Source organism: Neovison vison, chromosome 8, assembly GCF_020171115.1.
Source record: "Neovison vison isolate M4711 chromosome 8, ASM_NN_V1, whole genome shotgun sequence".
NCBI classification, from domain to species: Eukaryota; Metazoa; Chordata; class Mammalia; order Carnivora; family Mustelidae; genus Neogale; species Neogale vison.
Window position 1 is genome coordinate 22111587 of NC_058098.1, and position 23721 is coordinate 22135307.

At 42.5% G+C, this 23721-nt stretch overlaps 1 protein-coding gene across 4 annotated transcripts in view; it reads left to right on the forward strand.

Moving 5' to 3' along the window:
* The window catches only part of NDRG3 (NDRG family member 3), a 79276-nt gene extending 57625 nt beyond the window's left edge, over positions 1-21651 (forward strand). For 3 of the 4 annotated variants that reach the window (XM_044263083.1, XM_044263085.1, XM_044263084.1), the window contains 9 exons: positions 1832-1888; positions 7236-7339; positions 8530-8595; positions 8719-8770; positions 13176-13223; positions 17516-17551; positions 17661-17712; positions 18914-18952; positions 20063-21651. In XM_044263083.1, coding sequence (XP_044119018.1) covers positions 1832-1888; positions 7236-7339; positions 8530-8595; positions 8719-8770; positions 13176-13223; positions 17516-17551; positions 17661-17712; positions 18914-18952; positions 20063-20244 — 636 coding nt within the window. In that variant the 3' untranslated portion in view covers positions 20245-21651. The remainder of the gene's footprint in view (positions 1-1831; positions 1889-7235; positions 7340-8529; positions 8596-8718; positions 8771-13175; positions 13224-17515; positions 17552-17660; positions 17713-18913; positions 18953-20062) is intronic. The other variant, XM_044263086.1, reaches the window with a different exon arrangement.
* Positions 21652-23721: the final 2070 nt, after the last annotated feature.

Below are 23721 nucleotides of genomic sequence, written 5' to 3' on the forward strand. Positions count from 1 at the left end.
AAGAAAAGGAAAAAAGGGAAAGAATTTGTTACTAGCAGTTATATCTTTGGATGGTAGCATTACAGATGATTTTTATTTTCTTTTTCATATTCTATATTTTTCTAATTTTCTATGATAAGCATGAATTGCTTTTAAATTACTTTAAAATGTTAAAATATTCCACCCCACCTACTGAAATTCTAAGAAACAAAACAAATAAAGGCAGGAAAAAAAAAGACAAATGAGAAAACAGACTGGTAACTGAAGAACAGATGGTTACCAGAGGGGAAGAAGGTGGGGGGATGGGTGAAATAGGTGAAGAGGATTAAGATTACACTTACTTTGATGAGCACTGTGCAATGTACGTAATTGTTGAATTACTGTGTTATACACCTGAAACTAACATAACACTGTATGTTAAGAATACTCCACCTACCAATAGACTAGATTGTAAAAAATGTATCCATTTCTTCCCATACTTAAGTTCTAGAGAAATATGCATACTCTAGCTTTGGGTGAAATGTATTAATGATGCTGTTGCCAGATGCTGTGGAAATTCTTTCTTATAATCTGACTTACTTAAAATTTGTTCTGAGTCCTGTCTAGTTATGTACTTGTGTTAAAATTTACTTGAACATTCAATAACGTATAATAAATAATATGTAATAGCCTAATAAAATTGTTATGAAACTTAAGAATGACCTTATGAGTATTAAACATGAATGGTTATTAATCCTAATTATCTTTAATTTATAAGGGTTTGATCATTGGTAACCCCTCTGAAGATTTCTGGGCTTCTTTCTTCCTTGATCTTTCTGGGACCTTGTAATCTTGTTCTACCTATATCCACGTTTGTCTCATCCTCTCCTCTTCTCCATCTGCACTCCCAGTTCAGCACTTCACCTCTCATCCAAGTCAACAGTAGGAATGAAGCATAAAACCGAGGTAGAAGGCTACAGGGAATCAGCAACATAATTTGAGTTGGAAATTTTTCTGAAAATAGACTAGCAGGCTGCAGATTTGCACAGATTGCTGCATTTATTAGACTGTGCTCTGCATCATTTTGAAATGGAAAAAATTAGGAGAAAAATGTTCAAAATGCAAGAACATTCTGTAAACATAGCAGTTTCCTCCCACTCCCTGAAATGAAGATAGCGAAAACTGGAGGAAAGAAAAAAAAAATCATTTTTGTCTCTTGGATGGCTTGGGAGTAGTTGTAAGTCAATCCTTATTAGCCATGAATCCAGTGTAAATGCAGAAATATAGGCAGGAATAAAGTAGCTAATAGCAAGAGTTCTAGGTCTTATGTTTTCAGAGAAAGAATGAGCAGCATTTCTTCTAGCCTCCTGTTTGTTTGTTTGTTTATTGTCTTTTAGGGGCTCCTGGGTGGCTCAGTTGGTTAAGCATCTACCTTTGGCTCAGGTTGATCCCTGGGTCCTGGCATCTGGTTCCTTGCTCACTGGGGAGCCTGCTTCTCCCTCTGCCTACTGCTCTGCCTGCTTGTGCTCTCTCTGTCAGATAAATAAAAAAGTGTTTTGTTTTTTTTTAATGAGGGAGAACACAAGGTTGAGGAGGGGTAGAGGGAGAGGATGAGATCATGATCCGAGGTGAAGGCCACCCAGGCGCCCCTCCAGCCCCCTATTTCAAAGCAGGTGATATTATTTCCCTGGAAGGAGACCATTTGTTCTTGTCCTCACGTATCTTGAAACTACCATCTCATGAAACTGTGTGACACTGAGTTGTGCTTTTGTTTGTTGAGGGATATTGTGTGAAATAAAGTGCACTAATCATAAGTGGACAACTTGGGAAATATGTATGCTTAACTCCCTTGACAAAGCTTTTCTCTTTTTAGCTCTCAGGCTTGACAACCAATGTTGTGGACATTATTTTGGCTCATCACTTTGGTCAGGTAAGTGCCTATTCCAACCAGGACAGCTGTTTGTTGGCTTGCAGCAAAACCTTATTTACCTCAGGAAAGAGGGGGTACCTTAGAATTCACCTGATCCTCATGGGTGCCAGTTGCAGTGCAGAGTGTGATGCAGAGGGTGCAGCAAAGGCCAGTCTTAGGGGACAGGCATTAACTCAGTGCCCCATGGCTCTTGGCATTTGAAGAGATGAAGGAAGACAGAATCCCCTCCCCCACCACCTGTTCTCTGTCAGCAGCATGCCATCTGTTAATGTTTGACGACATCACGTGCCTCAGCAAACATCTTCAGAGCCATAATGAAGTCTGGGAAAGTCTTCACAGAAATAGAAATTTCAGAGAAAAAGAAGCCAAAATGATAAAACAAATATCAATGCTCAAAGAACCTTAGAGATTATCTTGTTCATTCCTATGTTTTTTAGTGGTAAATCTATAGAAGAGATGTGGATAATTATGGGGTGGAAGAGGAAACCCCAGTCCTCTTTTCAGAGGGAAGAGTAAGTTGGATAATAAGATTCTGAATGAGCTGATAAGTATCATATTATTTTTTGTAAGAGTTGGGGAAGGATTACTGTTGTTTCTTCTTTAAATGTTTGGTAGAATTCACTGTGACACCATCTGAGCCAAAGCTTTTCTTTGTGGATACATTTTATGTTACTAATTTAATGATTTTACTTATTAAAGATCTATTCAAATCTTCTATGTCTTGAGATGCTTTATAGGTGGTTTGTGTCTTTCTAGAAATTTGTCCATTTCATCTCAGATATCCAATTTGTTGGTATAAATTATTGATAATACTCCTTTATAATTCTTTTTATTTCTGTAAAATTGAAAATAGTGTCTCCTCTTCCCTCCCTGATTTTAATAATTTGAATCTTACCTCTTTTCTTTGTCAGTCTAACCAGCCAATTGCTGGCTTTATTGGGGTTTTTGTCCTGTTCTTTTTAAATTCTCTATTTCATTTATTTCCACTCTAATTGTTATTATTGCCCTCCTTCTGCTTGCTTTACGTTTCCTCTTATATCTCTAGTTTCTTTCTTTTATTTTCTTTTATTTAAGCAGGCTCCACCATGCCCAGCACAGAGCCCAGCATGGGGCTCGAACTCACAACCCTGCTGTGAAAACCTGAGCCAAGAGGGGCGCCTGGGTGGCTCAGTGGGTTAAGCCGCTGCCTTCGGCTCAGGTCATGATCTCAGTGTCCTGGGATCAAGTCCCGCATCGGGCTCTCTGCTCAGCAGGGAGCCTGCTTCCCTCTCTCTCTCTCTGCCTGCCTCTCCATCTACTTGTGATTTCTCTCTGTCAAATAAATAAATAAAATCTTTAAAAAAAAAAAAGAAAAGAAAAGAAAACTTGAGCCGAGATAAAGAGTCACATGCTTAACCAACTGAGCCACCCACGCTCCCCTCTTTTTCTAGTTTCTTAAGGTGAAAGTCTAGTTGTAGACTTGAGATCTTTTTTCTTTTTTTCATATAGGCATTTACAGCTATAAATTCCCCTCTCAACACCACATTAGCTGCAGCCCAGAAGTTCTGACAGTTTCATTTATCTCAAAAGTATATTCTTTTTTTTTTTTTTTAAGATTTTATTTATTTATTTGACAGACAGAGATCACAAGCAGGCAGAGAGGCAGGCAGAGAGAGAGGAGGAAGCAGGCTCCCCGCTGAGCAGAGAGCCCCATGCGGGCCTTGATCCCAGGACCCTGAGATCATGACCTGAGCCGAAGGCAGCGGCTTAACCCACTGAGCCACCCAGGCGCCCTCAAAAGTATATTCTAATTTCCTTGTGATTCTTTAATCCATTAGTTATTTAGGAGTATGTGTTCAATATCCCAGATTTACTTCTGTTACTGATTTCTTCTTGTTGTTGTTTTTTTTAAGATTTATTTATTTATTTATTAGAGAGAGAGAGAGAGATCACAAGTAGGCAGAGGGGGTGGGGAGCAGGCTCCCTGCTGAGCAGGGACTCAGGGGCTCAATCCCAGGACCCTGAGATCATGACCCAGGCTGAAGGCAGAGGCTTAACCCACTGAGCCACCCAGGCACCCCTCTGTTAGAGTTCTAATTTCATTCCATTGCATTACTTAACATTTCATTCCTTTTTGAATGTATTAAGATTTATTTTGTGGTCCTAACGTGTCCTTTCTGTTCCATGTACACATGAGAAGGATGTGTATTCATTCTGCTCCCATTAAGTGGAGTGTATGTACTCTGGGTGTCTTGTCAGGTCTGGTGGTTTACAGTGTTGTTCAATTCTTCTGTTTCCTTGTGATCTTCTGCCTCATTATTCACCCATAAATCAAAGTGAGGTATTAACGTTACAAACTGTTACTGGGGCACCTGGGTGGCTCAGTCAGTTGAACAGTCTTTGGCTCAGGTCATGATCTCACGGTCCTGGGATCAAGCCCCACATCGGGCTCCTTGCTCAGCAGGGAGTCTGCTTCTCCCTTTCCCTCTGTCCTGTCCCCTGCTCATGCTCTCTGTCTCTGCCTCTCTCTCAAATAAATAAATCTTTTAAATAAAAAAGTTATAGACTATTATTGTTGAATTTTCTATTTCTCCCTCCTGTTGTTTGTTTTTGCTTTGTGTATTATGATTGTTTGTCTACCTAATTGCCTTCCTGGTGTTACATTTTTATTTAACAGAACTTGAAACTAACCTTCTTTTGTTAGCCCCATCTTTACCTTCTGCTTGCAGAGAGAACTGGTGCCTAAAAATCTTGAACCTTTCTGGGCTACTTGGTACATGTTCATGGATTTCTTTCACTATCCCCGCTGTCAGCCTAGCCTAGCAGCCTTACCGAATCTATGAAATGAATGATTATAGTCTTTCTTCTGCTTTCCCACTTTCAAAATGTTTTTCCTGTTGGCTTTGTCCTTGTGAGAAAAGAGGTGAAACTGGCTTAGTCGAAGTGTGCAATTCAATCTCAGGATCGTGAGTTTGAGCCCCACAGTGGATATAGACATGACTTAAATAAATAAATAAACTTCTGGGAAAATAAAATTTTGTTTTTGTTTTTGTTTTGTTTTTTAATATTTTATTTATTTATTTGACAGAGAGAGAGAGAGATCACAAGTAGGCAGAGAGTCAGGCAGAGAGAGAGGGGGAAGCAAGCTCCCTGCTGAGCAGAGAGCCCGATGTGGGGCTCGATCCCAGGACACTGAGATCATGACCTGCTTAATCCACTGAGCCACCCAGGCGCCCCAGGAAAATAAAATTTAAGCAAGCAAATGTGTTTGTTTCTAATATTTTGAAATTGAAACAATAAGGTTTTGAAACATTAATAATCTCATTTTCACCAATAGGAAAAAACAGCCGTAGTGATAGCCTCTTTTTTATCTATCAAATTTGCAAAAATTAAAAAGAATGGCCATTTGTATTAGTAAGGTTGTGGAGAACCAAGTAGTATAAGTAAACAAGGCAACTCCATATGTCCTGATAAGGAATGATCTCTAGTACTTTAAGAGAAGAAGCAAAGTGTAGGACAGTATGTCTAGCAGACCACAATTTGTGTTTACAAAAAAAAAAGTGGGGAGGCAATTTATACATAACAGCTTTACCTAACAAGTTCCAATAACACTTAAGCCAGTTTTACTTCTTTCATACCATTATCATTTCTTCCCTCTTTTATCTCAAATTTTGCTCCTTGGGCTTCTCTCCAGACCTTGAAGGGAGAGCTGGCTACATATTTCATCTCTGATTACTGTGTGCTACATTTGTTGTTTACTTTTATTATTATGATTTCTTTACCCTTTACTGTATTTCCTCAGAGTGATTGTAGTACCATTTAGTTTCAGGTGGACTGATCCATTTGATCATTTTTCAACTGTATTCTTGGCTCACTTTACCTATATGGTAGTCAGAATGCAAACAGATATTCTTCTTATCTATATTTCCCTATGAGGTTTGATGGTGACCTTGACATACTGCCCTGGATTAACTGGCTCTCTTACTATCTCTGATCCATTTCTTCCCTCCAAAGCAGACATTTTCCCTTCTGCTTAAAACTGCTTGCTGGGTGTGTGTGTGCTTGTGTACACGTGTACAGCTATGTACATGTATGTTTATATACACAACCACCTGGCAACTGTTCTGGTGACCTGAGAAGGCCAGCAAGAGAGGGACCATTGGACAGTGGGTGGTGGGGGAGGAAGACTCACTTCACTGTATAAATCATTTGTTTCTCTCTTATTTTATAGCTTTAATAATAGCAGTAAGATTAAATGATAAATTGACTTAATAAAATGTAAATGGGGGGGCACCTGGGTGGCTCAGTGGGTTAAAGCCTCTGCCTTCAGCTCAGGTCATGATCCCAGGGTCCTGGAATCGAGCCCCACATCGGGCTCTCTGCTCGGCAGGGGGCCTGCTTCTCTTCCTCTCTCTCTGCCTGCCTCTCTGCCTACTTGTGATCTCTCTGTCAAATAAATAAATAAAATATTTTTTAAAATATAAATGGAATATAATACATAATCCTATGGATATTACTAAGTGATAATATATAAATAAGTGATATACTGATTATATTATATCAGTACAGATAAGTTAATTATATAGATTTATAGCTATTAAGAAAAATGTTACCGTCCCTTTTTAAAAAAAAATTTTTTTAAGTTTTCTCTACACCCAGCATGAGGATTGACTTCACAACCCTGAGATTAGGAGTCACTTGCTCTACCAACTGAGCCAGCCTAGTGCCCCACCTTCCATTTATTTTCCACTTTACAGTTCATATAACTTTTCTTATCTAATCTCTAAAACAGCCTTGTCAGGGGCACTTGGCTGTAGAGATCGGGACTCTTGATCTCAGGCTCATGAATTCAAGCCCCACATTAGGCGTAGAGCCTATTTTAAAAATAAATAAATAAAACAACCTTGTCAGGTATCTCTGGTTATTATCTTCATGTTTTATGAGGAGTGCAGAACATGCAAAAAACACAAATAAGGAAACTAGGGTTCTGAATGGTTAGGTGACCCATCTGAGTTGCAAAGCTAGTATTTGAATCCAAGTCCAGTGCATTTTCTGGGTGCTGCAGGTAAGAAGGAAGTTCAGAACAAATCTCCAAGTTTTTACATTTGGCCTGGAGTCCGTGACTAACCTTTGCCATAATGGAGTCTTTGTGCCCTCATCTGACGCAGAATATGGCACTGAACCAGTCTACTACAGATAAAGACTTCAGTCATTCAGCCTACCAGTATGAGGGTAGACCCCAGGCTCTGTCCCATTTCCCATCTTGAGCAGAGAGAAATGTCTTTGAACATTGAGAATGCAAACCAAGCAACATAGGCTTGTATTGTAGCTCAGATGTTTACCTTGTATCTCTTTCCAATTGTTCTAGGAAGAGTTGCAGGCCAACTTGGACCTGATTCAAACCTACAGGCTGCATATTGCCCAAGATATCAATCAAGAAAACCTACAGCTCTTCCTGGGTTCTTATAACGGGTACAGTTATTTCCTATTCCTCCACTTAAATGTAAACGGGGTCCAAAAAGATAATGGACATTTGAGGGAGTGGGGGAGGGGAAATATACTACTTTTTCCGTGTTGTGTCATGAGGTGATTTTCCTGCTGTTGCACCACAGTAAAAGAGGGAGGGCTATCAGACAGATAGGAAGACAGCTTTCAGGGAAAATGAATGGGGGCACCTGGCTTGCTCCGTTGGTAGAGTGTGCGACTTGATTTTGGGGTCATGAGTTCAAGCCACATGTTGGGTGTAGAGATTGCTTAAAAAAAGAAAAAAAGGAAAAAGTGAACTGAAGGCTGTTTTGGGCACATTCAAATACTATTTGTAGTTTAAGATGTTTTGAGATTTTTAAAAAAGTACCTAAGTTACACGCACAAAAATATACACGTAATGTGAGGCAGGACAGAAAAATACATGGAGAAGAGACAAAGAATAGAAGTCTTAGGCTTTGATTCAGTTTCTCTTTGCTGACATCTTGTTACTGGGCAAAACTAATACATGGGCACTAGTAAATTCTCGTTTGTTTGTGCATGTTCCAAAACCTACTGTCAGATCGCCCCCTGTCACGGAGAGAATTGGGTTCTTTTCTTGGGACCAGTTTTTCCAAGGTCAAACATATTCATTCCTTCTAGCTTTCTGAGTACATGGGAAAAGATTGAGAAAATGGGTCAGCTGTAACTTACCTAAATTCACCCAGAGATTTTGAACCTTGTCTCCAACTCCTTTCTCTGTATTACAGAGCCTGCTTATTTTCAGTTGAAATCAGAAAGATTTATTAAGTACTGCACTAAACTATGTTAGTTACAAGTCCCCCCCCCACAAAGTTCCCCTTTTCTTAAGGAATTTGTTCCTATAAACTAGTTGGAAAATTAAACACTACAACTTGAGGATTTCAGAAGAATTGCTTTTGAGTTTTGAAGTTGCCTCTAAACTTCTGGCATCCCATAGTGCCCCTCAGGTTTGAGCCAGGAGCCTTGTTCCTGCTCTGTACCACTCAGGGTGCTACTAAAATGGCAGCTCATGAACAAAGTGCAAAAGGGTCCCTTCCCTCGTCAGGTGTGAAGGAAAGATAGTTTCAGATTCCCTGATACTGGTTTTCACAACCAGAAAATAATCTGAGTTGCTATGATTTTCCCTGAAAGGGGTCTTGCTTCCTTTGTTTTTCTAGACGCAGAGACCTAGAGATTGAAAGACCCTTGCTGGGCCAAAACGATAACAAATCGAAGACATTAAAGTAAGTCCCTCAGCTTCCCTAGTAAGTTGCTAAATATCTTTGCCTTTCATAAACTAACTCAGTATTTGGTGGAATATAGGTGCTGTTTGCAGAATGTCACCTCTTAATTTTGCCTTTCCCCAGGTGTTCTACTCTGTTGGTGGTAGGGGACAGTTCACCTGCAGTTGAGGCTGTGGTAAGTATGTCCTGATGCTGTGAAGATAAATGAGATTAAATGCAGTAAAATGTATACAGCACACTGCTGGCACACTAGAAATAGTTGGTAAATAGTCATCTTTGTTATTTCTGATTATGTCTGTCAGAGCTTGCTCTTTATTACCCAGTTCTGGAAAAGGAATTCCTCATTAACCACTAGACTTCATCAGAAGGGATCAGTATTACCTTTGATTGCTTTATGTGGTACAGTTCACTTTGTGGCAAGTAGCATAACTAAACACCATTTGCTTATGGTCAGATTTCTGACAGCGCTTTGGCCTTCTATGGCCCCTATACATCTGGAACTGTATCAGGCTGGAAGTCTGCTGAGAGCGTATATGCTTTCCTCTGCCTCTTCCTCAAGTATATAATACACTTAAAAATAATACATGCTCATTGTAGAAAATATGAAAAAATTTAAAAAATAGAAGGGCAGGAGGAAACATCATAATCCTCTTACCCAAAGGTAAACTATTATCTTTTCCTCTAACATACCCCGGGTGATATTAAACATGAAAGATTTGGGGACCTGATTATTGATAGCATTTTTGATAGCCTTTTTCCATATTATAAAGTCAGTGCCTCTGTATAATATTTTTTTAAAGATTTTATTTATTTAGGCGCGCCTGGGTTGCTCAGTGGGTTAAAGCCTCTGCCTTTGGCCCAGGTCATGATCCCAGGGTCCTGGGATTGAGCCCTGCATCGGGCTCCCTGCTGAGCAGGGAGCCCGCTTCCCCCTCTCCCTCTGCCTGCCTCTCTGCCTACTTGTGATCTCTGTCTGTCAAAGAAATAAATAAAATATTTTTTAAATAAATAAATAAATAAGATTTTATTTATTTCTTTGACAGACAGAGATCACAAGTAGGCAGAGAGAGGGAGGAGGAAGCAGGCTCCCCTTCAGTGGGCTTTAACCCACTGAGCCACCCAGGCACCTCAGCTCTGTATAATATTTAGTCTTATAAATGTACCTTTGTTTAACGTCATTTTCCAGTTGATGACATCAGATTTTGCACCATTAATAATGTTGCTGTTGAACATCGATATCGAATTCTTGATCATCTCCCTGGGATAGATTTCTAGAAGTGGAATCAATGTGTCAAAAATCATAAACTTTGGGCGCCTGGGTGGCTCAGTGGGTTAAGCCGCTGCCTTCGGCTCAGGTCATGATCTCAGGGTCCTGGGATCGAGTCCCACATTGGGCTCTCTGCTCAGTAGGGAGCCTGCTTCCTCCTCTCTCTCTCTCTTCCTGCCTCTCTGCCTACTTGTGATCTCTCTCTCTGTCAAATAAATAAATAAAATCTTTAAAAAAAAATCATAAACTTTGCAAAATTTTTTATAACATTTGCCATATTCCTTTCCAGAAAGGACATAGCAGTGTGTTGGCACCAGCATTGTATGAGAGCGTCTGTTTCACAGCATCTTGTCCAACATTGGATTCTTAAATTTTATTAATAATTTAGTACGTTAAAAATGGTGTCCCACTGTTTTAATGTGCATTTCATCATAAATGAAGTTGACAGTTTTTCATACATCTATTAGAGTTTACTTGTTTTCCCCACAGTGTATGTAATATAAATAGGTATCTGTGTGAGATTACCTAGTTTTCTTTGGAAGCCTTCACTTCTGCCCTGTTTAGAGAAAAACATTAGGGAGTAAGGCTTTTGGGAAAGGAAGTCTAGTAGCTAATCATGGGGGTAGAAATAGGAGGGAAGGTTTATGAGGCAGGGTAAGCGTAGGGTGAAGTAGATGGGATGACATATTCATACCTCCCTGAATCATCCTGTAAAACATTCTGTCTGGTATAAAATACATGGCATGGCTTTAACACAGAGGGACATGACCCTCGAGTCCAAAAAACAGAAACAAAAAAAACAAAACAAGTTCCCCAAAGATGATAAAGTTATAGTGATGATCCCAATTCATTGTGAAGGAGTTTTACAAAGGTCAGTCTTTTCTGGCTAAAAAGGCTAAAAAATACCTATCAAAAACATTTCTTCAGGGGCGCCTGGGTGGCTCAGCGGGTTGAGCCTCTGCCTTCGGCTCAGGTCATGATCCCAGGGTCTTGGGATCTAGCCCCGTATCAGGCTCTCTGTTCAGTGGGGAGCCTCCTTCCTCCTCTCCCTGACTGGTTCAGTCAGTGGAGCATATGACCCTTAATCTCAGGGTTGTAAGTTTGAGCCCCACATTGGATGTGGATATTACTTAAATTTTTTTTCTTCATAAACATGTGACATAAAACAAGAAAACAGTGTTGTTTTTAGAAAACACCCTTCCTTAGAATTTTCTAATAATGCTGAGTTATTTTTTTAAACTTGCATGGACTTAAAGCAACATTTCCATTCATCTTTCAAGACTAGATAGACTGGTCAGTACAGATAAGGTCTTGTTTTCTGACTTCCTTGTCTTCAGCATTTATAGATAAGAACCCCAAGAGCCCTGTCTGTATCATAGAGTAGATGCTCTTACAGACAGATTCTAGCTTGTGAGAGCTAGCATTTTATCCCACAAATCGGTAGGGATTAGAGGACTCTCCATGCATTGAAGAGCAGGAAGGAGCTTCTCAAATTTTGGTCATTTTTGCTAACTATTCTTGCTTACTTATTCAGCCTCATTTTTTTTTTTTTAAAGATCTTATTTATTTATTTGTTAGAGAGAGAGGGAGAGAGAGCACAAGCACAGGCAGACAGAGGCAGAGGGAGAAGCAGGCTCCCTGCTGAGCAAGGAGCCCGATGTGGGACTCTATCCCAGGACACTGGGATCATGACCTGAGCCGAAGGCAGCTGCTTAACCAACTGAGCCACCCAGGCGTCCCTCAGCCTCATTTTTTGAGCTTCTTATTTGCTCAGTGCTGTGGGGGAATACAAAAATGAATAAGATGATGTATCTGCATTTGGGGAGCTAGAAAGAGAATAGACATGTCAAAAAACCAACCATTGAGTTTGGTTTACGAGATATGGAGACTTCGTAGAGAGCTAAAGAAATTACAAAGTGGTAAACCAAGGAAAGCATGACTTATTATATTAAATCCAGATGGGGGATTTCATTCTTCGAGAAAATATTATGTATCTACTATGTTCTAAGCATTGTGCTTAGCAGTTAGGGATCCAGTTTATAAATTCTACAGTTTAGAGTTAATGATATTCTGTAGTACACTGGTACATTTGCTTACCCCTGCCTACATTGTCATTTATATAGAGCAAAAACTGGTTTGGTGATCCTGGTTTTTAGATCATCCCCTGATAATAGAAGAGTTTTGTATACCTGCCCATCAGCAATCCCCAGAGTTCAGCTGGATTACTGGTTCTTGCCTAGATAATTTTAATAACTCCCTAACTGGCTCATTGCCTCTGTAGTCTGTCATACAGCCTCTGCTGGTTACTTTACTAAAACAAATCCGTTTACCTCAGAAACTTTCCATGGCTCATTGGCCTTCCGTGGTCAGCTCCAGTCTACCTCCCAGACGTGCCTTGCAGTGCGTCTTCATACCACACCTCTGTAACCCCACACACGCCCTGTACATCCACTTCACATCTCCTGGTTCTTTGCTTATGCTTTCCCCCAACTCTGGAAGCTTTCGAACACCCACCCCTTCTGTTTACTGTGTGTCTTGAAATCCTACTCATCCTTCTATACTCAGCTCAGTTGTGAAATTTCGAAGTGATATCATCCAGCTTTGAATTGTATGACTCCTAGCAGTGTCTTGTATGTGTATGCTTGACAAACATGTGTAAAAGGAGAGATTTCATGGATTAAATTAGCCATAAAACATTGCTAAACCTAAAGATTATCTCCCTAAAAGCTTTTCTTTGAGGTCCCTGCCTTCGTGGGTATACCACAAAGTATAGGATACCAAACATGTAAACACACAGGTTGTAACTCTTAATTAGGATCATTGCTATGAGAGAAAAAACATAGACTAATCAATATTTAGGTGGAATAGTGAAAGACCTTGAGTCAGGAAAGAGGGTGTGCAGAAAGGCAAGCCCAGGGTATAGGGAAGGGGTAAGGGGGAGTGGGGATTGAGGATTGGGCTTGGTCAGGACCATTTGTACCAGGAACCCATCAGAATCCCAGCAGGTGAGTGCCACATTTTAAAATAGGTAGCTAGCTCCCAAGTTATGTAGCCAGTAGGAGAAATTAGATTCAACATAAGGTTAAGTACTCGCAACAGATTCAGGAAATAAAGTTTAGCCAGACTTTTAGATTTACTAAGAAATCAGATACCAAGTACATGATATATCTCTTACTTTGTATTTTGGTAATTTCTTTGGCTGATTCAGCCATCTCCAAACTGAGCTGTTGATCTTGGAAGATCATTCTTGTGCCAAGCTATTTCTTATTTTTCTAGTGATCGTAATTGTTTTCTCCTTTTTTCTTTTCTTAAGGTTGAATGCAACTCTCGCCTGAACCCTATAAACACAACTTTGCTAAAGGTAAAGTGTTTTTTTTCCTTATTGCCAGTGGATTTGTTAGTAAATTATACATGGCTCAAAATACTCTTATTTCTGCAATAGTTGCGCAGAAAGAAGGAAAGGTTCTCTCTTTGATTCTCTCTCTTTTTAAAATTATTCCTGAATATATTCTAACTCTAGAAACTTGGGAAATAGAGGGGCACCTAGGAGGCTCAGTGGGTTAAGCCTCTGCCTTCACCCCTGGTCATGATCTCAGGGTCCTGGGATCAAGCCCCGCATCGACTCTCTGCTCAGCAGGGAGCCTGCTTCCCCTCTCTCTCTGCCTGCCTCTCTGCCTACTTGTGATCTCTCTCTCTCTCAAATAAATAAATAAAATCTTTAAAAAAAAAAAAAAGAAAAGAAAAGAAAAAGAAAATTGGGAAATAGAGAAAAGTAAAGGATAAAATCAATCAAAATTACTATAATCCTACCACCCATAGATCCCCTCTGGTAAAAATACTGATGTCTTGAGGTGCCTGGGTGGCTCAGTCAGTTAAGCATCCAACTCTTGATTTCAGTTCAGGTCATGATCTCAGGGTCATGGGATTGAGTCCCACTTTGAGCTCTGCGCTGGACATGGAGCCTGCTTAAAATTCTTTCTCTCTCATTCTGCCCTTCTGCCCCTACTCCGAACCCCTGTGCTCACTCTCCAAAAGAAAGAAAAAAAAAATGGGGTTATATCATTAAGGTCAGGATATTTACAGTCCTGTGTCTGTTTGTTTTTGTTTTTGTTTTTAATTTTATTTTATTTATTTATTTGACAGAGAGAGATCACGAGTAGGCAGAGAGGCAGGCAGAGAGAGGAGGAAGCAGGCTCCCTGCTGAGCAGAGAACCCGATGCGGGACTCGATCCCAGGACCCTGAGATTCTGACCTGAGCCTAAGGCAGCGGCTTAACCCACTGAGCCACCCAGGCGTGTTTGTTTTTGTTTTTTTAAGATTTTATTTATTTGTCAGAGAGAACAAGCAGGGGGAGTGGCAGGCAGAGGGAGAAGGGGGGCTCCTCACTGAGCACAGACCCCATGCAGAACTCAATTCCAGGACACTGGGATCATGATCTGAGCCAAAGGCAGACATTTATTGAGCCACCCAGGTGTCCCTCCTCAACTTTTTGACATGAGCATCTAACCATGTTATTAAAAACTTCCTAAGCATTATTTAATTTTGTGAGAATTAGGATGAATGGGAATTATTTACAAGCTATGTTCCATTGTATTGATTAGGAAGCTTCCAATAAAAATTCTGATATAAGGGTAGGTGCATTTCCTTTCTCTTAGGGCAAATAGAAAGCAACTCTTTTTTTTTTTTTTTAATTTTGTTTATTTGACAGACAGAGATCACAAGTAGACAGAGAGGCAGGCAGAGAGAGAGAGAGAGGGAAGCAGGACCCCCGCTGAGCAGAGAGCCCCATGTGGGACTCGATCCCAGGACCCCGGGATCATGACCTGAGCCGAAGGCAGCGGCTTAACCCACTGAGCCACCCAGGCGCCCCTAGAGAGCAACTCTTATACTAGATTTCTAGTTAATGTCAGGTTTCTCTCCCTTTTCATTGTACCAGGTAAGAGTCAACCTTGTTTTTTCTACAGCCTGTTGTAAAGTGTACAGGGGCCTGGCACTCTGTATGGATTACTGTATTTAAGTGCTGATCTTACGTTGCTTACTGCTTTCTCGGTCTGAAAGACCTCTGCTTTCTTCCCTTTCTCTTTGAAGTGGCTTGAAAGGGAAGTGCTGTCACCAAAAGCAGGCTGTAGTTCCTGGAAATACGACATGAGGTTAATGCTCTGAGACAGAATGCAGAATGTTCTGAGGTCCAGGTGGTTGACGAACTGGTCCAAAATAGGAATATTATTTTAAAAGGATATGGTTTCAAATAGTTTTTCAGTATAGGTTTGAATCAATATTTTGAAAGCACAAAACTGAGCTCTGCAGTAGCTGTAGGTGTAGTTTTTTCTGGGCAGAAATGCTCACTGCAACAGTGTAGTTGAACTGACTCTCCAATTGAACTGACTACTTGATAGGCAGCAAGCTTGGAAACAGCCTCTCCTAATATTCTCTCTGTGTGTGTTAGTTGTTTTATGCCAGATTTTAACATTATCCTTCAATTCCTGTGCCTTTTGTGGCATTCCCATTTGCTAAATAACAGTCCCCACCTCAAAGGAAGTTTTTATTTTTTTGAGAGGAGAGAGTGTGTGAGCAGGGGAGAGGCAGAGGGAGAGGGAAAATCTTGAGCAGACTCCATACTCAGGGCAGGGCTCAGTCTCCCAACCCTGAGATCATGACCTGAGCTGATACCAAAAGTTGAATGTTCAATTGGCTAGGCTGCCAGGTCGGTTCTCCTCCCCCCCCCCCCCCCCCCGCTTTTAAGTTCCACTCAGCCTGAATAGGATGTTGTCTGAGTACAGAATGCATAACAGCTGGAAAAAAGAAGGTGGGCCTGTGTGGTTGGCCGTAATGCCTTAAAAACAGTGTTTTCTGCAGATTGGCAGAATGTGCTTCACCTGGGAGCTTATTAGAACTACAACTGCTTGGGGCATCTGGGTGGCACAATCAGTTAAGCATCTGACTTTGTCTTTGGCTCAGATCATGATCTTGGGGTCATGGGATCTAGCCCCCCATTGGATTCTGAACTGAGCACGGAGTCTGCTCGGGACTCTCTCTGCCTCTCTAAAATAAAAAATCTTAAAAAAAAAAAAAGTTCTTGGGGTGCCTGGGTGGCTTAGTCTGTTAAGCATCCAGCTCTTGATTTCAGCTCAGGCGGTGATCTCAGGGTCGTGAGATTGAGCCCTGCCCTGGATGTGGAGTCTGCTTAAGAGTCTTTCCCTCTGGGACGCCTGAGTGGCTCAGTGGGTTAAGCCGCTGCCTTCGGCTCAGGTCATGATCCCGGGGTTCTGGGATCGAGTCCCACATTGGGCTCCTTGCTCGGCAGGGAGCCTGCTTCTCCCTCTGCCTCTGCCTGCCTCTCTGTCTGCCTGTGCTCACTCGCTCTCTCTCCCTCTGTCTCTGATAAATAAATAAAATCTTTAAAAAAAAAAAAAAAGAGTCTTTCCCTCTGACCCTACCCCCTACACCTTCACCCCAACATACACATGCTTTCTCTTTTTTAAAAAAAAAGAAACAAAGAAAAATGGAAGTTCTCGAGCCCCACTCCAGACCTATTAAATCAGTATTTCTAGAGTAGAAACCCAAGAATCTGAGTTTTAATGAGTCTTCTGGGTAATTCCAGTGTGTGCTAACAAAACCCTACTTTAGATATCCTTGCACGGGGCACCTAGGTGGCTCAGTGGATTAAGCCCCTGCCTTCGGCTCAGATTATCAGCTCAGATCATAATCTCATGGTCCTGGGATCAAACCCTGCATCGGGCTCTCAGCTGAGCAGGGAGCCTGCTTCCCCTCCTCCCCTGCTTGCCTCTCTGCCTATTTGTGATCTCTGTCTGTTAAATAAATAAATAAAATCTTTATTTTTAAAAAAAGGGCACCTGGGTGGCTCAGTGGATTAAGCCTCTGCCTTTGGCTCAGGTCATGATCCCAGTGTCCTGGGATCGAGCCCTGCATCGGGCTCTCTGCTCAGCAGGGAGCCTGCTTCCTCCTCTCTCCCTCTTTGCCTGCCTCTCTGCCTACTTGTGATCTCTCTCTGTCAAATAAATGAATAAAATCTTTAAAAAAATAAATAAATAAAAATAAAAAATAAAAAAAAAGAAATCCTTGCACATGTGAGGATAATCAGCTATGAATATTTATGAAGTGAGAGACAGCCTCACCAAATCCAGCTTTGAGAGGATAGTGGCTGGCCAAGTGAGTTGACCAGATTCGGCATCACCATGTCATTGGAGAAATCCCCTTAGTTGTAGAATGAAGATAATATTGGGTTGAGTGGAAACTTAGGAAGCATGATACCCTGAGAAGGTAGGGTCATGCTGTTGAGGACTCTGAAAGTAACATTCTTCAGGTGGAGTCAGAACCATAGTTGAAGACGGTGGTAAACTTCATTGTCACTCCTAACGGAAGGCTCCCAGCCTAGGCCTGAAGGCCAGACTCTACATCTTACAGATTAATAAGTATTAAATAAATAATCTTTTCAGATTTATATCCAAGGTTATTGCTAGGATGTAAGTTTTTGTGTAAGAGTGCATTGAGGAAACATACACTTGGTAGCAGTTAAACATTAAGTTAAGGAACCTAAAATTCAATCCTGTGCTATTTGAAAGGACTCGTGGATTTTCAGAGCATGTCCCCTAAGTATAAGTACCAGCTCACTTCTATATTTTTCTTTTTTAGATGGCAGACTGTGGTGGACTGCCCCAAGTAGTACAGGTAAGGAGGGGCTTTTTTATTATTATATTGTTTTCTTTTTTTAAAGCACTCATTTGATTCTGCCTCTCTGCCTATGCAAAGATTAATACGTTCTTATTTTGTCTCCTAGCCTGGAAAGCTCACCGAGGCCTTCAAGTACTTTTTGCAGGGAATGGGCTACAGTGAGTAATACAAAACTTTCTGTCCTGCAAAAATTTAATGATAATGGGGTCATTTTGACATCTGGGGAGCCCACATTTCCTAGGGCATATAACCTTTATGCTTGCCAGCCTAAAGTGAGGTAGAAACCAAAATGTTTATGGAGTATTCATCTGCATGTACGTAAGGTGAGCTAACACTTACTAAGCACTTACCTTGTGCTGGGCATTCAGTGTTTATAATCGTAAGAGGTAAGTTCTGTCATTAGTCCCATTTTATAGAAGAAGAAACCGAGGTTCAGAGAGACTAAGTACATTTCCCAGGGTAACAGTTCACCCACAGAATGCTAGCAGTCTGACTCCAGAGCCCATGTTTTTAACCACTGAGGCTTAGATTTTGCTAAGCTTGTGAATCTGATTTGCATTTGAACTTAGCTGGTAATGACTCCTGGCCTAGAGAAACACAATGGAGACTTCAGAAGAAAAGGGTAGTTGTCCTCAGTTACATCAGCCCCACCACAGGAAATGAACTTGCACAGTAGTTTAGAGCGAGTCCAAGGATGTTTCCATATCGTGTGCCTCTGTCCTGGTCTCTTGTATTGTGAGACCCCTGAGCTTTCTCATTTGTCACAGACTATCCACACTTGCTCCTTTCTTGGAATTCTTAAGAAGAAACACTCTTCAACCCAGGTACAGAGCTCTTTACCCAGTAGGGTGATTTTTTTTTTCCTGTCTTTAGTATAAGTGTGGAAAATGGTCATTGAACAGCTGCCTGGGCAGCAGCTGACCCCTGGGTATATACAGCCCTGTGCCTGGCAGGCAGACTGTGTATGTCTCGTCTAGAGTGGCTGTGTCATCCCCATCTGTGAGCCACTACCAACCGAGCCCACATCCACATCTGTCTGGCTCACTGGGAGGAGAAGTCCCTCTCCTAGCCAGTTCTCATCCCTCTCGTAAGAAACAACTGATCTTCCAGCCCATTTCTGATCCAAAACAGATGGCTCTTTATAGTGGAGAGGAAAACAGTTGCCCTTGACTAGATGAGAGAAGTAACGTCTGAGATGATAATAAAACATCAGTCAGCCTCAACTCCTTTCTGAGACCTTAACATAAAAATTCATCCCCAGCTTAGAGGATTCTGTCAGTGTTTACTGGGCAGCCGAGGTTGCCACTTGGCACTCTTGGGTCACTAACCTGCCTTTTCCTGTGTCCATCCTGCTTCCAGTCCCGTATGTGCAGCTCAGTCACCTGAGCACCGAGTCAGGTACCTTCTTCTGTGCTGGCCCTGCCCCTGCCTCCCAGCCACGCTCTCCTGGCTGCATTGGCTGCCTGCAGCATGTCCGCGGTTTTCCTGTGCAGTGAGAGCCCGATAGAACGTGGCTCATTGTGCCCTAAGAGGGTTAGACTGCAGGTCCAGCCCTGGTTCCCCAGGAAAAAAGGAGCGGGTTGTAATAGCCAGGTTTCCTCTTATCCAAATCAGGGTCACGGTAGTAGCTGAAACTTTGTAAGCAGGACGCCTCTTCTGCAGCCACCTTCTCATCCTTGCATGAATCCCAGACACAGGATGTGAAAGGCAGCCTTGATTCTAAATAGGAGTACCAGAGCCTGTGCCTGGAAAACTCATCAGGTGATGGCATCTTTTGACCCCAGCATTGAAATGACAGCTGGGCGAGTGGCTGGTGCCTCAGGAAGATAGACAGGGAGGTTATGACAGGTAAGGCCACATCCCGGCCAAGCTGGAAGGACCTTAGGATCAAAGCGTTGGAACTATAGTCTGAGTGAAATACCCACCCCCGGAGCCCTTCCCTTGCAGGCATCCTTTACCTTGCTGCTTGCATAGAGGGCATATAGGGCAGGTGCCAGGCCCACCTGCTCTCCCTTAGACCCACACCTTCATACATGTCTCCTCCCCAGGTAGCAAAGGAAGCCTGTGGACACGGATGGTAGTCTTGTTGTATCGGGCTTGCACTGTGTTTGTGAAACACCTTCATACTTGTGTGGTTTGTCTTTCTTTTGGTTTAGTCTTGCATGCACTGCAGGGTTTGGTTACCTGTTTGGGTTCCCAAAGCCTCTTTCCTGATCACTATATGAATGGCGTGGGCATAGCTAAGAGGCTATACTCTGGACTTAGGTTTCCCCATGTTCTTCTGTGGACTAGAATCAGCCAAGATTCCAACCAGATCCAAAGGATTAAAGCAGCCTTGTGTATAGCCATTCACCTAAGCAAATAATATAAAAGGGAGATGGCTATGTGTTACCCTGGGTCTCACCTTAAATGGGTTGGGAAAGCTAAACAAAGCCTTTAGTGAAATTTCTGGATTAGTTAAGCTTAGCCAGGGTACTATCTTCTAGTCCCCTTGGTTCTTTCTTGCAGTACCATCTGCCAGCATGACCCGGCTCGCCCGATCACGAACCCAATCAACCTCGAGTAGCATCGGCTCTGGAGAAAGTGCCTTCAGCCGATCTGTCACCAGCAATCAGTCAGATGGAACTCAAGAATCCTCTGAATCCCCTGATGTTGTGGACAGACACCAGACCATGGAGGTGTCCTGCTAAGCAGATACTCCTCCCCTGGACCATGCAAGTCCACCCTCCTTCAGACAACCACTCCATAATACAACATTTCACCCAGCAAACTGGCATCTGTCTCTAACTCCTGCATGGCCAACTGACAGTCTCTGGTATCCTGGATTTATCATTCTCTCTGCCTGCCCGCCCTCCTTTTTGTATGTACCAAGAACCACTTCCTTGCCATCACTGTAACATTCCAGCATCTTTAGCTGATCGAATTTCCATAATCTTCTCTTGCCAGCCTTTCCTTGTGCTTTCCCAACTACATATCTGACAAGATTCTTTGATTCTGATGTATGTGTGTGAGCACGCGTGTCTGTGTTTGTGTGTGCATAGTTCTGTGATTTTAGATATGCTTTCTTGTAGAGCTTCTGCAAAAAAAGGGGACCTTTTTTTCTTTTTCATTTTCAGTGGTGTTTTTAAGGGAAATATACAGAACAGGTTTCTAGGTTGGGCAGGCCACTGCATTCTCTTTTGGTTCCAAATTGGTCAACACGATTTGCAGTGACTTCAGGAGCTCTGAGAAATGTGGAAGATCGTGTTTACATTGACTGTGACCAATAGAAGGGAGCCTGTTAACATAGAGAGGCAGGCAGGGTGGCCAGCCACCTCCTGTCCAAATGCATTCATATATGTTATTCTGTAAATAAAAGGGAGGGACATATTCTTTTAGAAGCCCATGAATGATGAAGTTCTGATGCAACATGGAGTTTTTCCTAAGAAGTGAGTGTGGCATCCTTACTGCACTCTTTTAGCACAGGAAGATGGAAAACAAAATACCAGGCCTCTGCTGTGCCAGAGCAGAGCTGCTGTCGCCACAGTGTCTGATACCACTTACAAGATAGCCCCAAGAAGTGCCTCCTGGGTCTGTGATGAAGAGTGTTTCTCCACCCTTCAGTCCTCTGAAAAAGGAGAGGTATGGCCTGAAAATTATGCAGATGGTGAGAACCAGCTGGACGAAGAGGCACAGACCTCAGCGGAATATCATGTGTCTCAGGCACACCCTTGACTTCAGCTGACATAGTGGAAGCGAAGTGAAATTGGTACAGAACCTATTTCTCAGAAAGATTCTTGACAATTCTTAAAGAAGAGAGGGAAGGGGCCGGTGTGTAAGGGCAGCCTGTGCAGCTACAGTTGTGCTTAGCGGACTGCTGTGCTAGCGGCTGCAGCCAGCCAGAGTATTGCTGGAAGGGGATGAAACCAACTGCCACACAGCAAGGGCCCAGCTCTTGAGGGCATCAGATGTAAGCTCAGGGTTACGCAGTTCCGAATCTTAGGAAGGGGCTTTTCAGACATAATGTTCGCTTTCAGCCGAGATAGGGAATGCATCACTCTGCCAGAGTACAACTTTTTACAGATTATTAAATAAAGCTGTATATGTCTCATTGTTAACCCGATTGCTGGTGTTATTTCTCTCAAGCCATGCACTGGGGCTCGGGGTGGAACCAAGTCACTATACATGGGCTTTGTGCTGGGCATTTTCACGTCCTTGATCATTATCTCACCCAAGAAGAAATTAAGACTCTGGATAAATAATTTGCTCAAGGTCATACCAGTAAACCCATCTAGGACCCCAAGCTCATCTGACATACCTCTATTGCCCTCAAATCAAAAATTGTGAGAAGCCTGATCACGGGGTTTATGGAGGAGGAAAGCTAAGGTCTCAGAAAGGCGTTCCACATTTCACCCTTGCCATCTGTGTGGGGTTGCTGGGTTCCACCCCAGTGTAGTAATCTGCAACCACTTGCCTGAGTTCCTCAAACAGGCCAGACTGTATTTCTCCAGAAACGGCTGTCTCTGTACTCACCAGTGATAGCAGGAGGCTACCACCTTGCATTAGTGTTGAATGATCCAGGGGCTGCTGCTACCATGTAGTCCATCAAGGTTGCTTTGTCTGTGGGGAATACTTGTAAAATGTCATAGGCCCTGTTCTTTCTGGGAGAGGAGTTGAAGCAAATGCACGAGGACAGATACCGGTCACCAAGCTGAGTTCCTGACAATACAGAATATCAGTTCTTGAGCTGGAGGAGGTCTGGTGGTCACAGTTGCTCTTAAAACCCCCATCACTCCAGCCTTCATGAATACACCCGACATGGATGGTCACTGGAGTCAGGCCCCAGCTGACTGCACTTCACTCGTTCATACTATACTTTTCCCTCTCTCCATTTTCATCTCCTTGCTCCCTGTTCAGTCCTGAAACACTTAGGTGCCTGCCTTGTGAAGAGTCCAGGAAGTAGCCAGGTAGAGTATACAGGCTCCTCCATATAAAGTGGTCAGTGCTTTTTTTATTTTATTTTTTTTTAAAAGATTTTTTTTTTATTTGACAGATCACAAGTAGGCAGAGAGGCAGGCAGAGAGAGGTGGGGAAGCAGGCTTCCTGCTGAGCAGAGATTCTGATGCAGGGCTTGATCCCAGGACCCTGAGATCATGACCTGAGCCGAAGGCAGAGGTTTAACCCACTGAGCCACCCAGGTGCCCCCCAAGACATGCTTTTTAACACAAAATGGCTCCAGCTCAGACTATGAAGACTTTACTGGGGCTCTGCCAGCTAGGGCACATTCCAGCTCAGGTTCTCCTCTTCTCCTTTCTCCCAGGGAAGGCTGGTTTGAGACTTAAGTCCATGGGCACTTGGTGTGAAGAGCTGGAGAAGCCAGAGTAGAAGCATATCCTGTGTAAGGAAGTTCTAATCGAGATGTTAGGATGGCTGAGGCCATTCTAGTATGTGGCCCATGGCAGGAAGGGACCTGAACAGAGGCCCACCCTCCTGCTCTGGTTTGCATACTACTCTGATGTCTACCTTCATATCTGACAGGAAAGACTTTCAGACTGGTCTCAAGGTGAGGTGCAAGAAGCCACCTGAGAATTAGTTTAAACACCTAGATTTGCTGCTTATTAGTTAGTGATCATGTATAGTTACCTCTAGGCTGGTTTCTCATCCATAAAATGGTACTAGCATGTATCTCACTGAACCACGATTAGGAAACATACAGGAAGGTGCAAAAGGCCCCAGCTGACAGTAGATGCTCAATAACAGGCTGAATATGAAAATGCACTATTGGAAAATTTTTCAGGCTAATTGACCTTGACCAAAACACTTAACTCTCCTTAGCCATTTCTTGCCTCTGCTTTCAGCTGGGGTTGTGATCTCAGGGTCCTGGGATCAAGCTCTCTATCGGACTCTCTGCTCAGCAGGAAGCCTGTTTCCCCTTCTCTCTCTGCCTGCCTCTCTGCCTACTTGTGATTTCTGTCTGTCAAATAAATAAAATTTTTTAAAATTTTTAAAATTTAAAAAAAAAAAAAAACATGTCTCGGGGGGCCTCAGTCTATTAAGTGTCTGCCTTAGGCTCGTCATGATCCCACAGTCCTGGGATGTAGCCCCGAGTCAGGCTCCTTGCTCAGCAGAGGAGTCTGCTTCTCCCTCTGCCCCTCCCTCTGCTTGTGCTCTCTCTCTCTGTCTCTCTC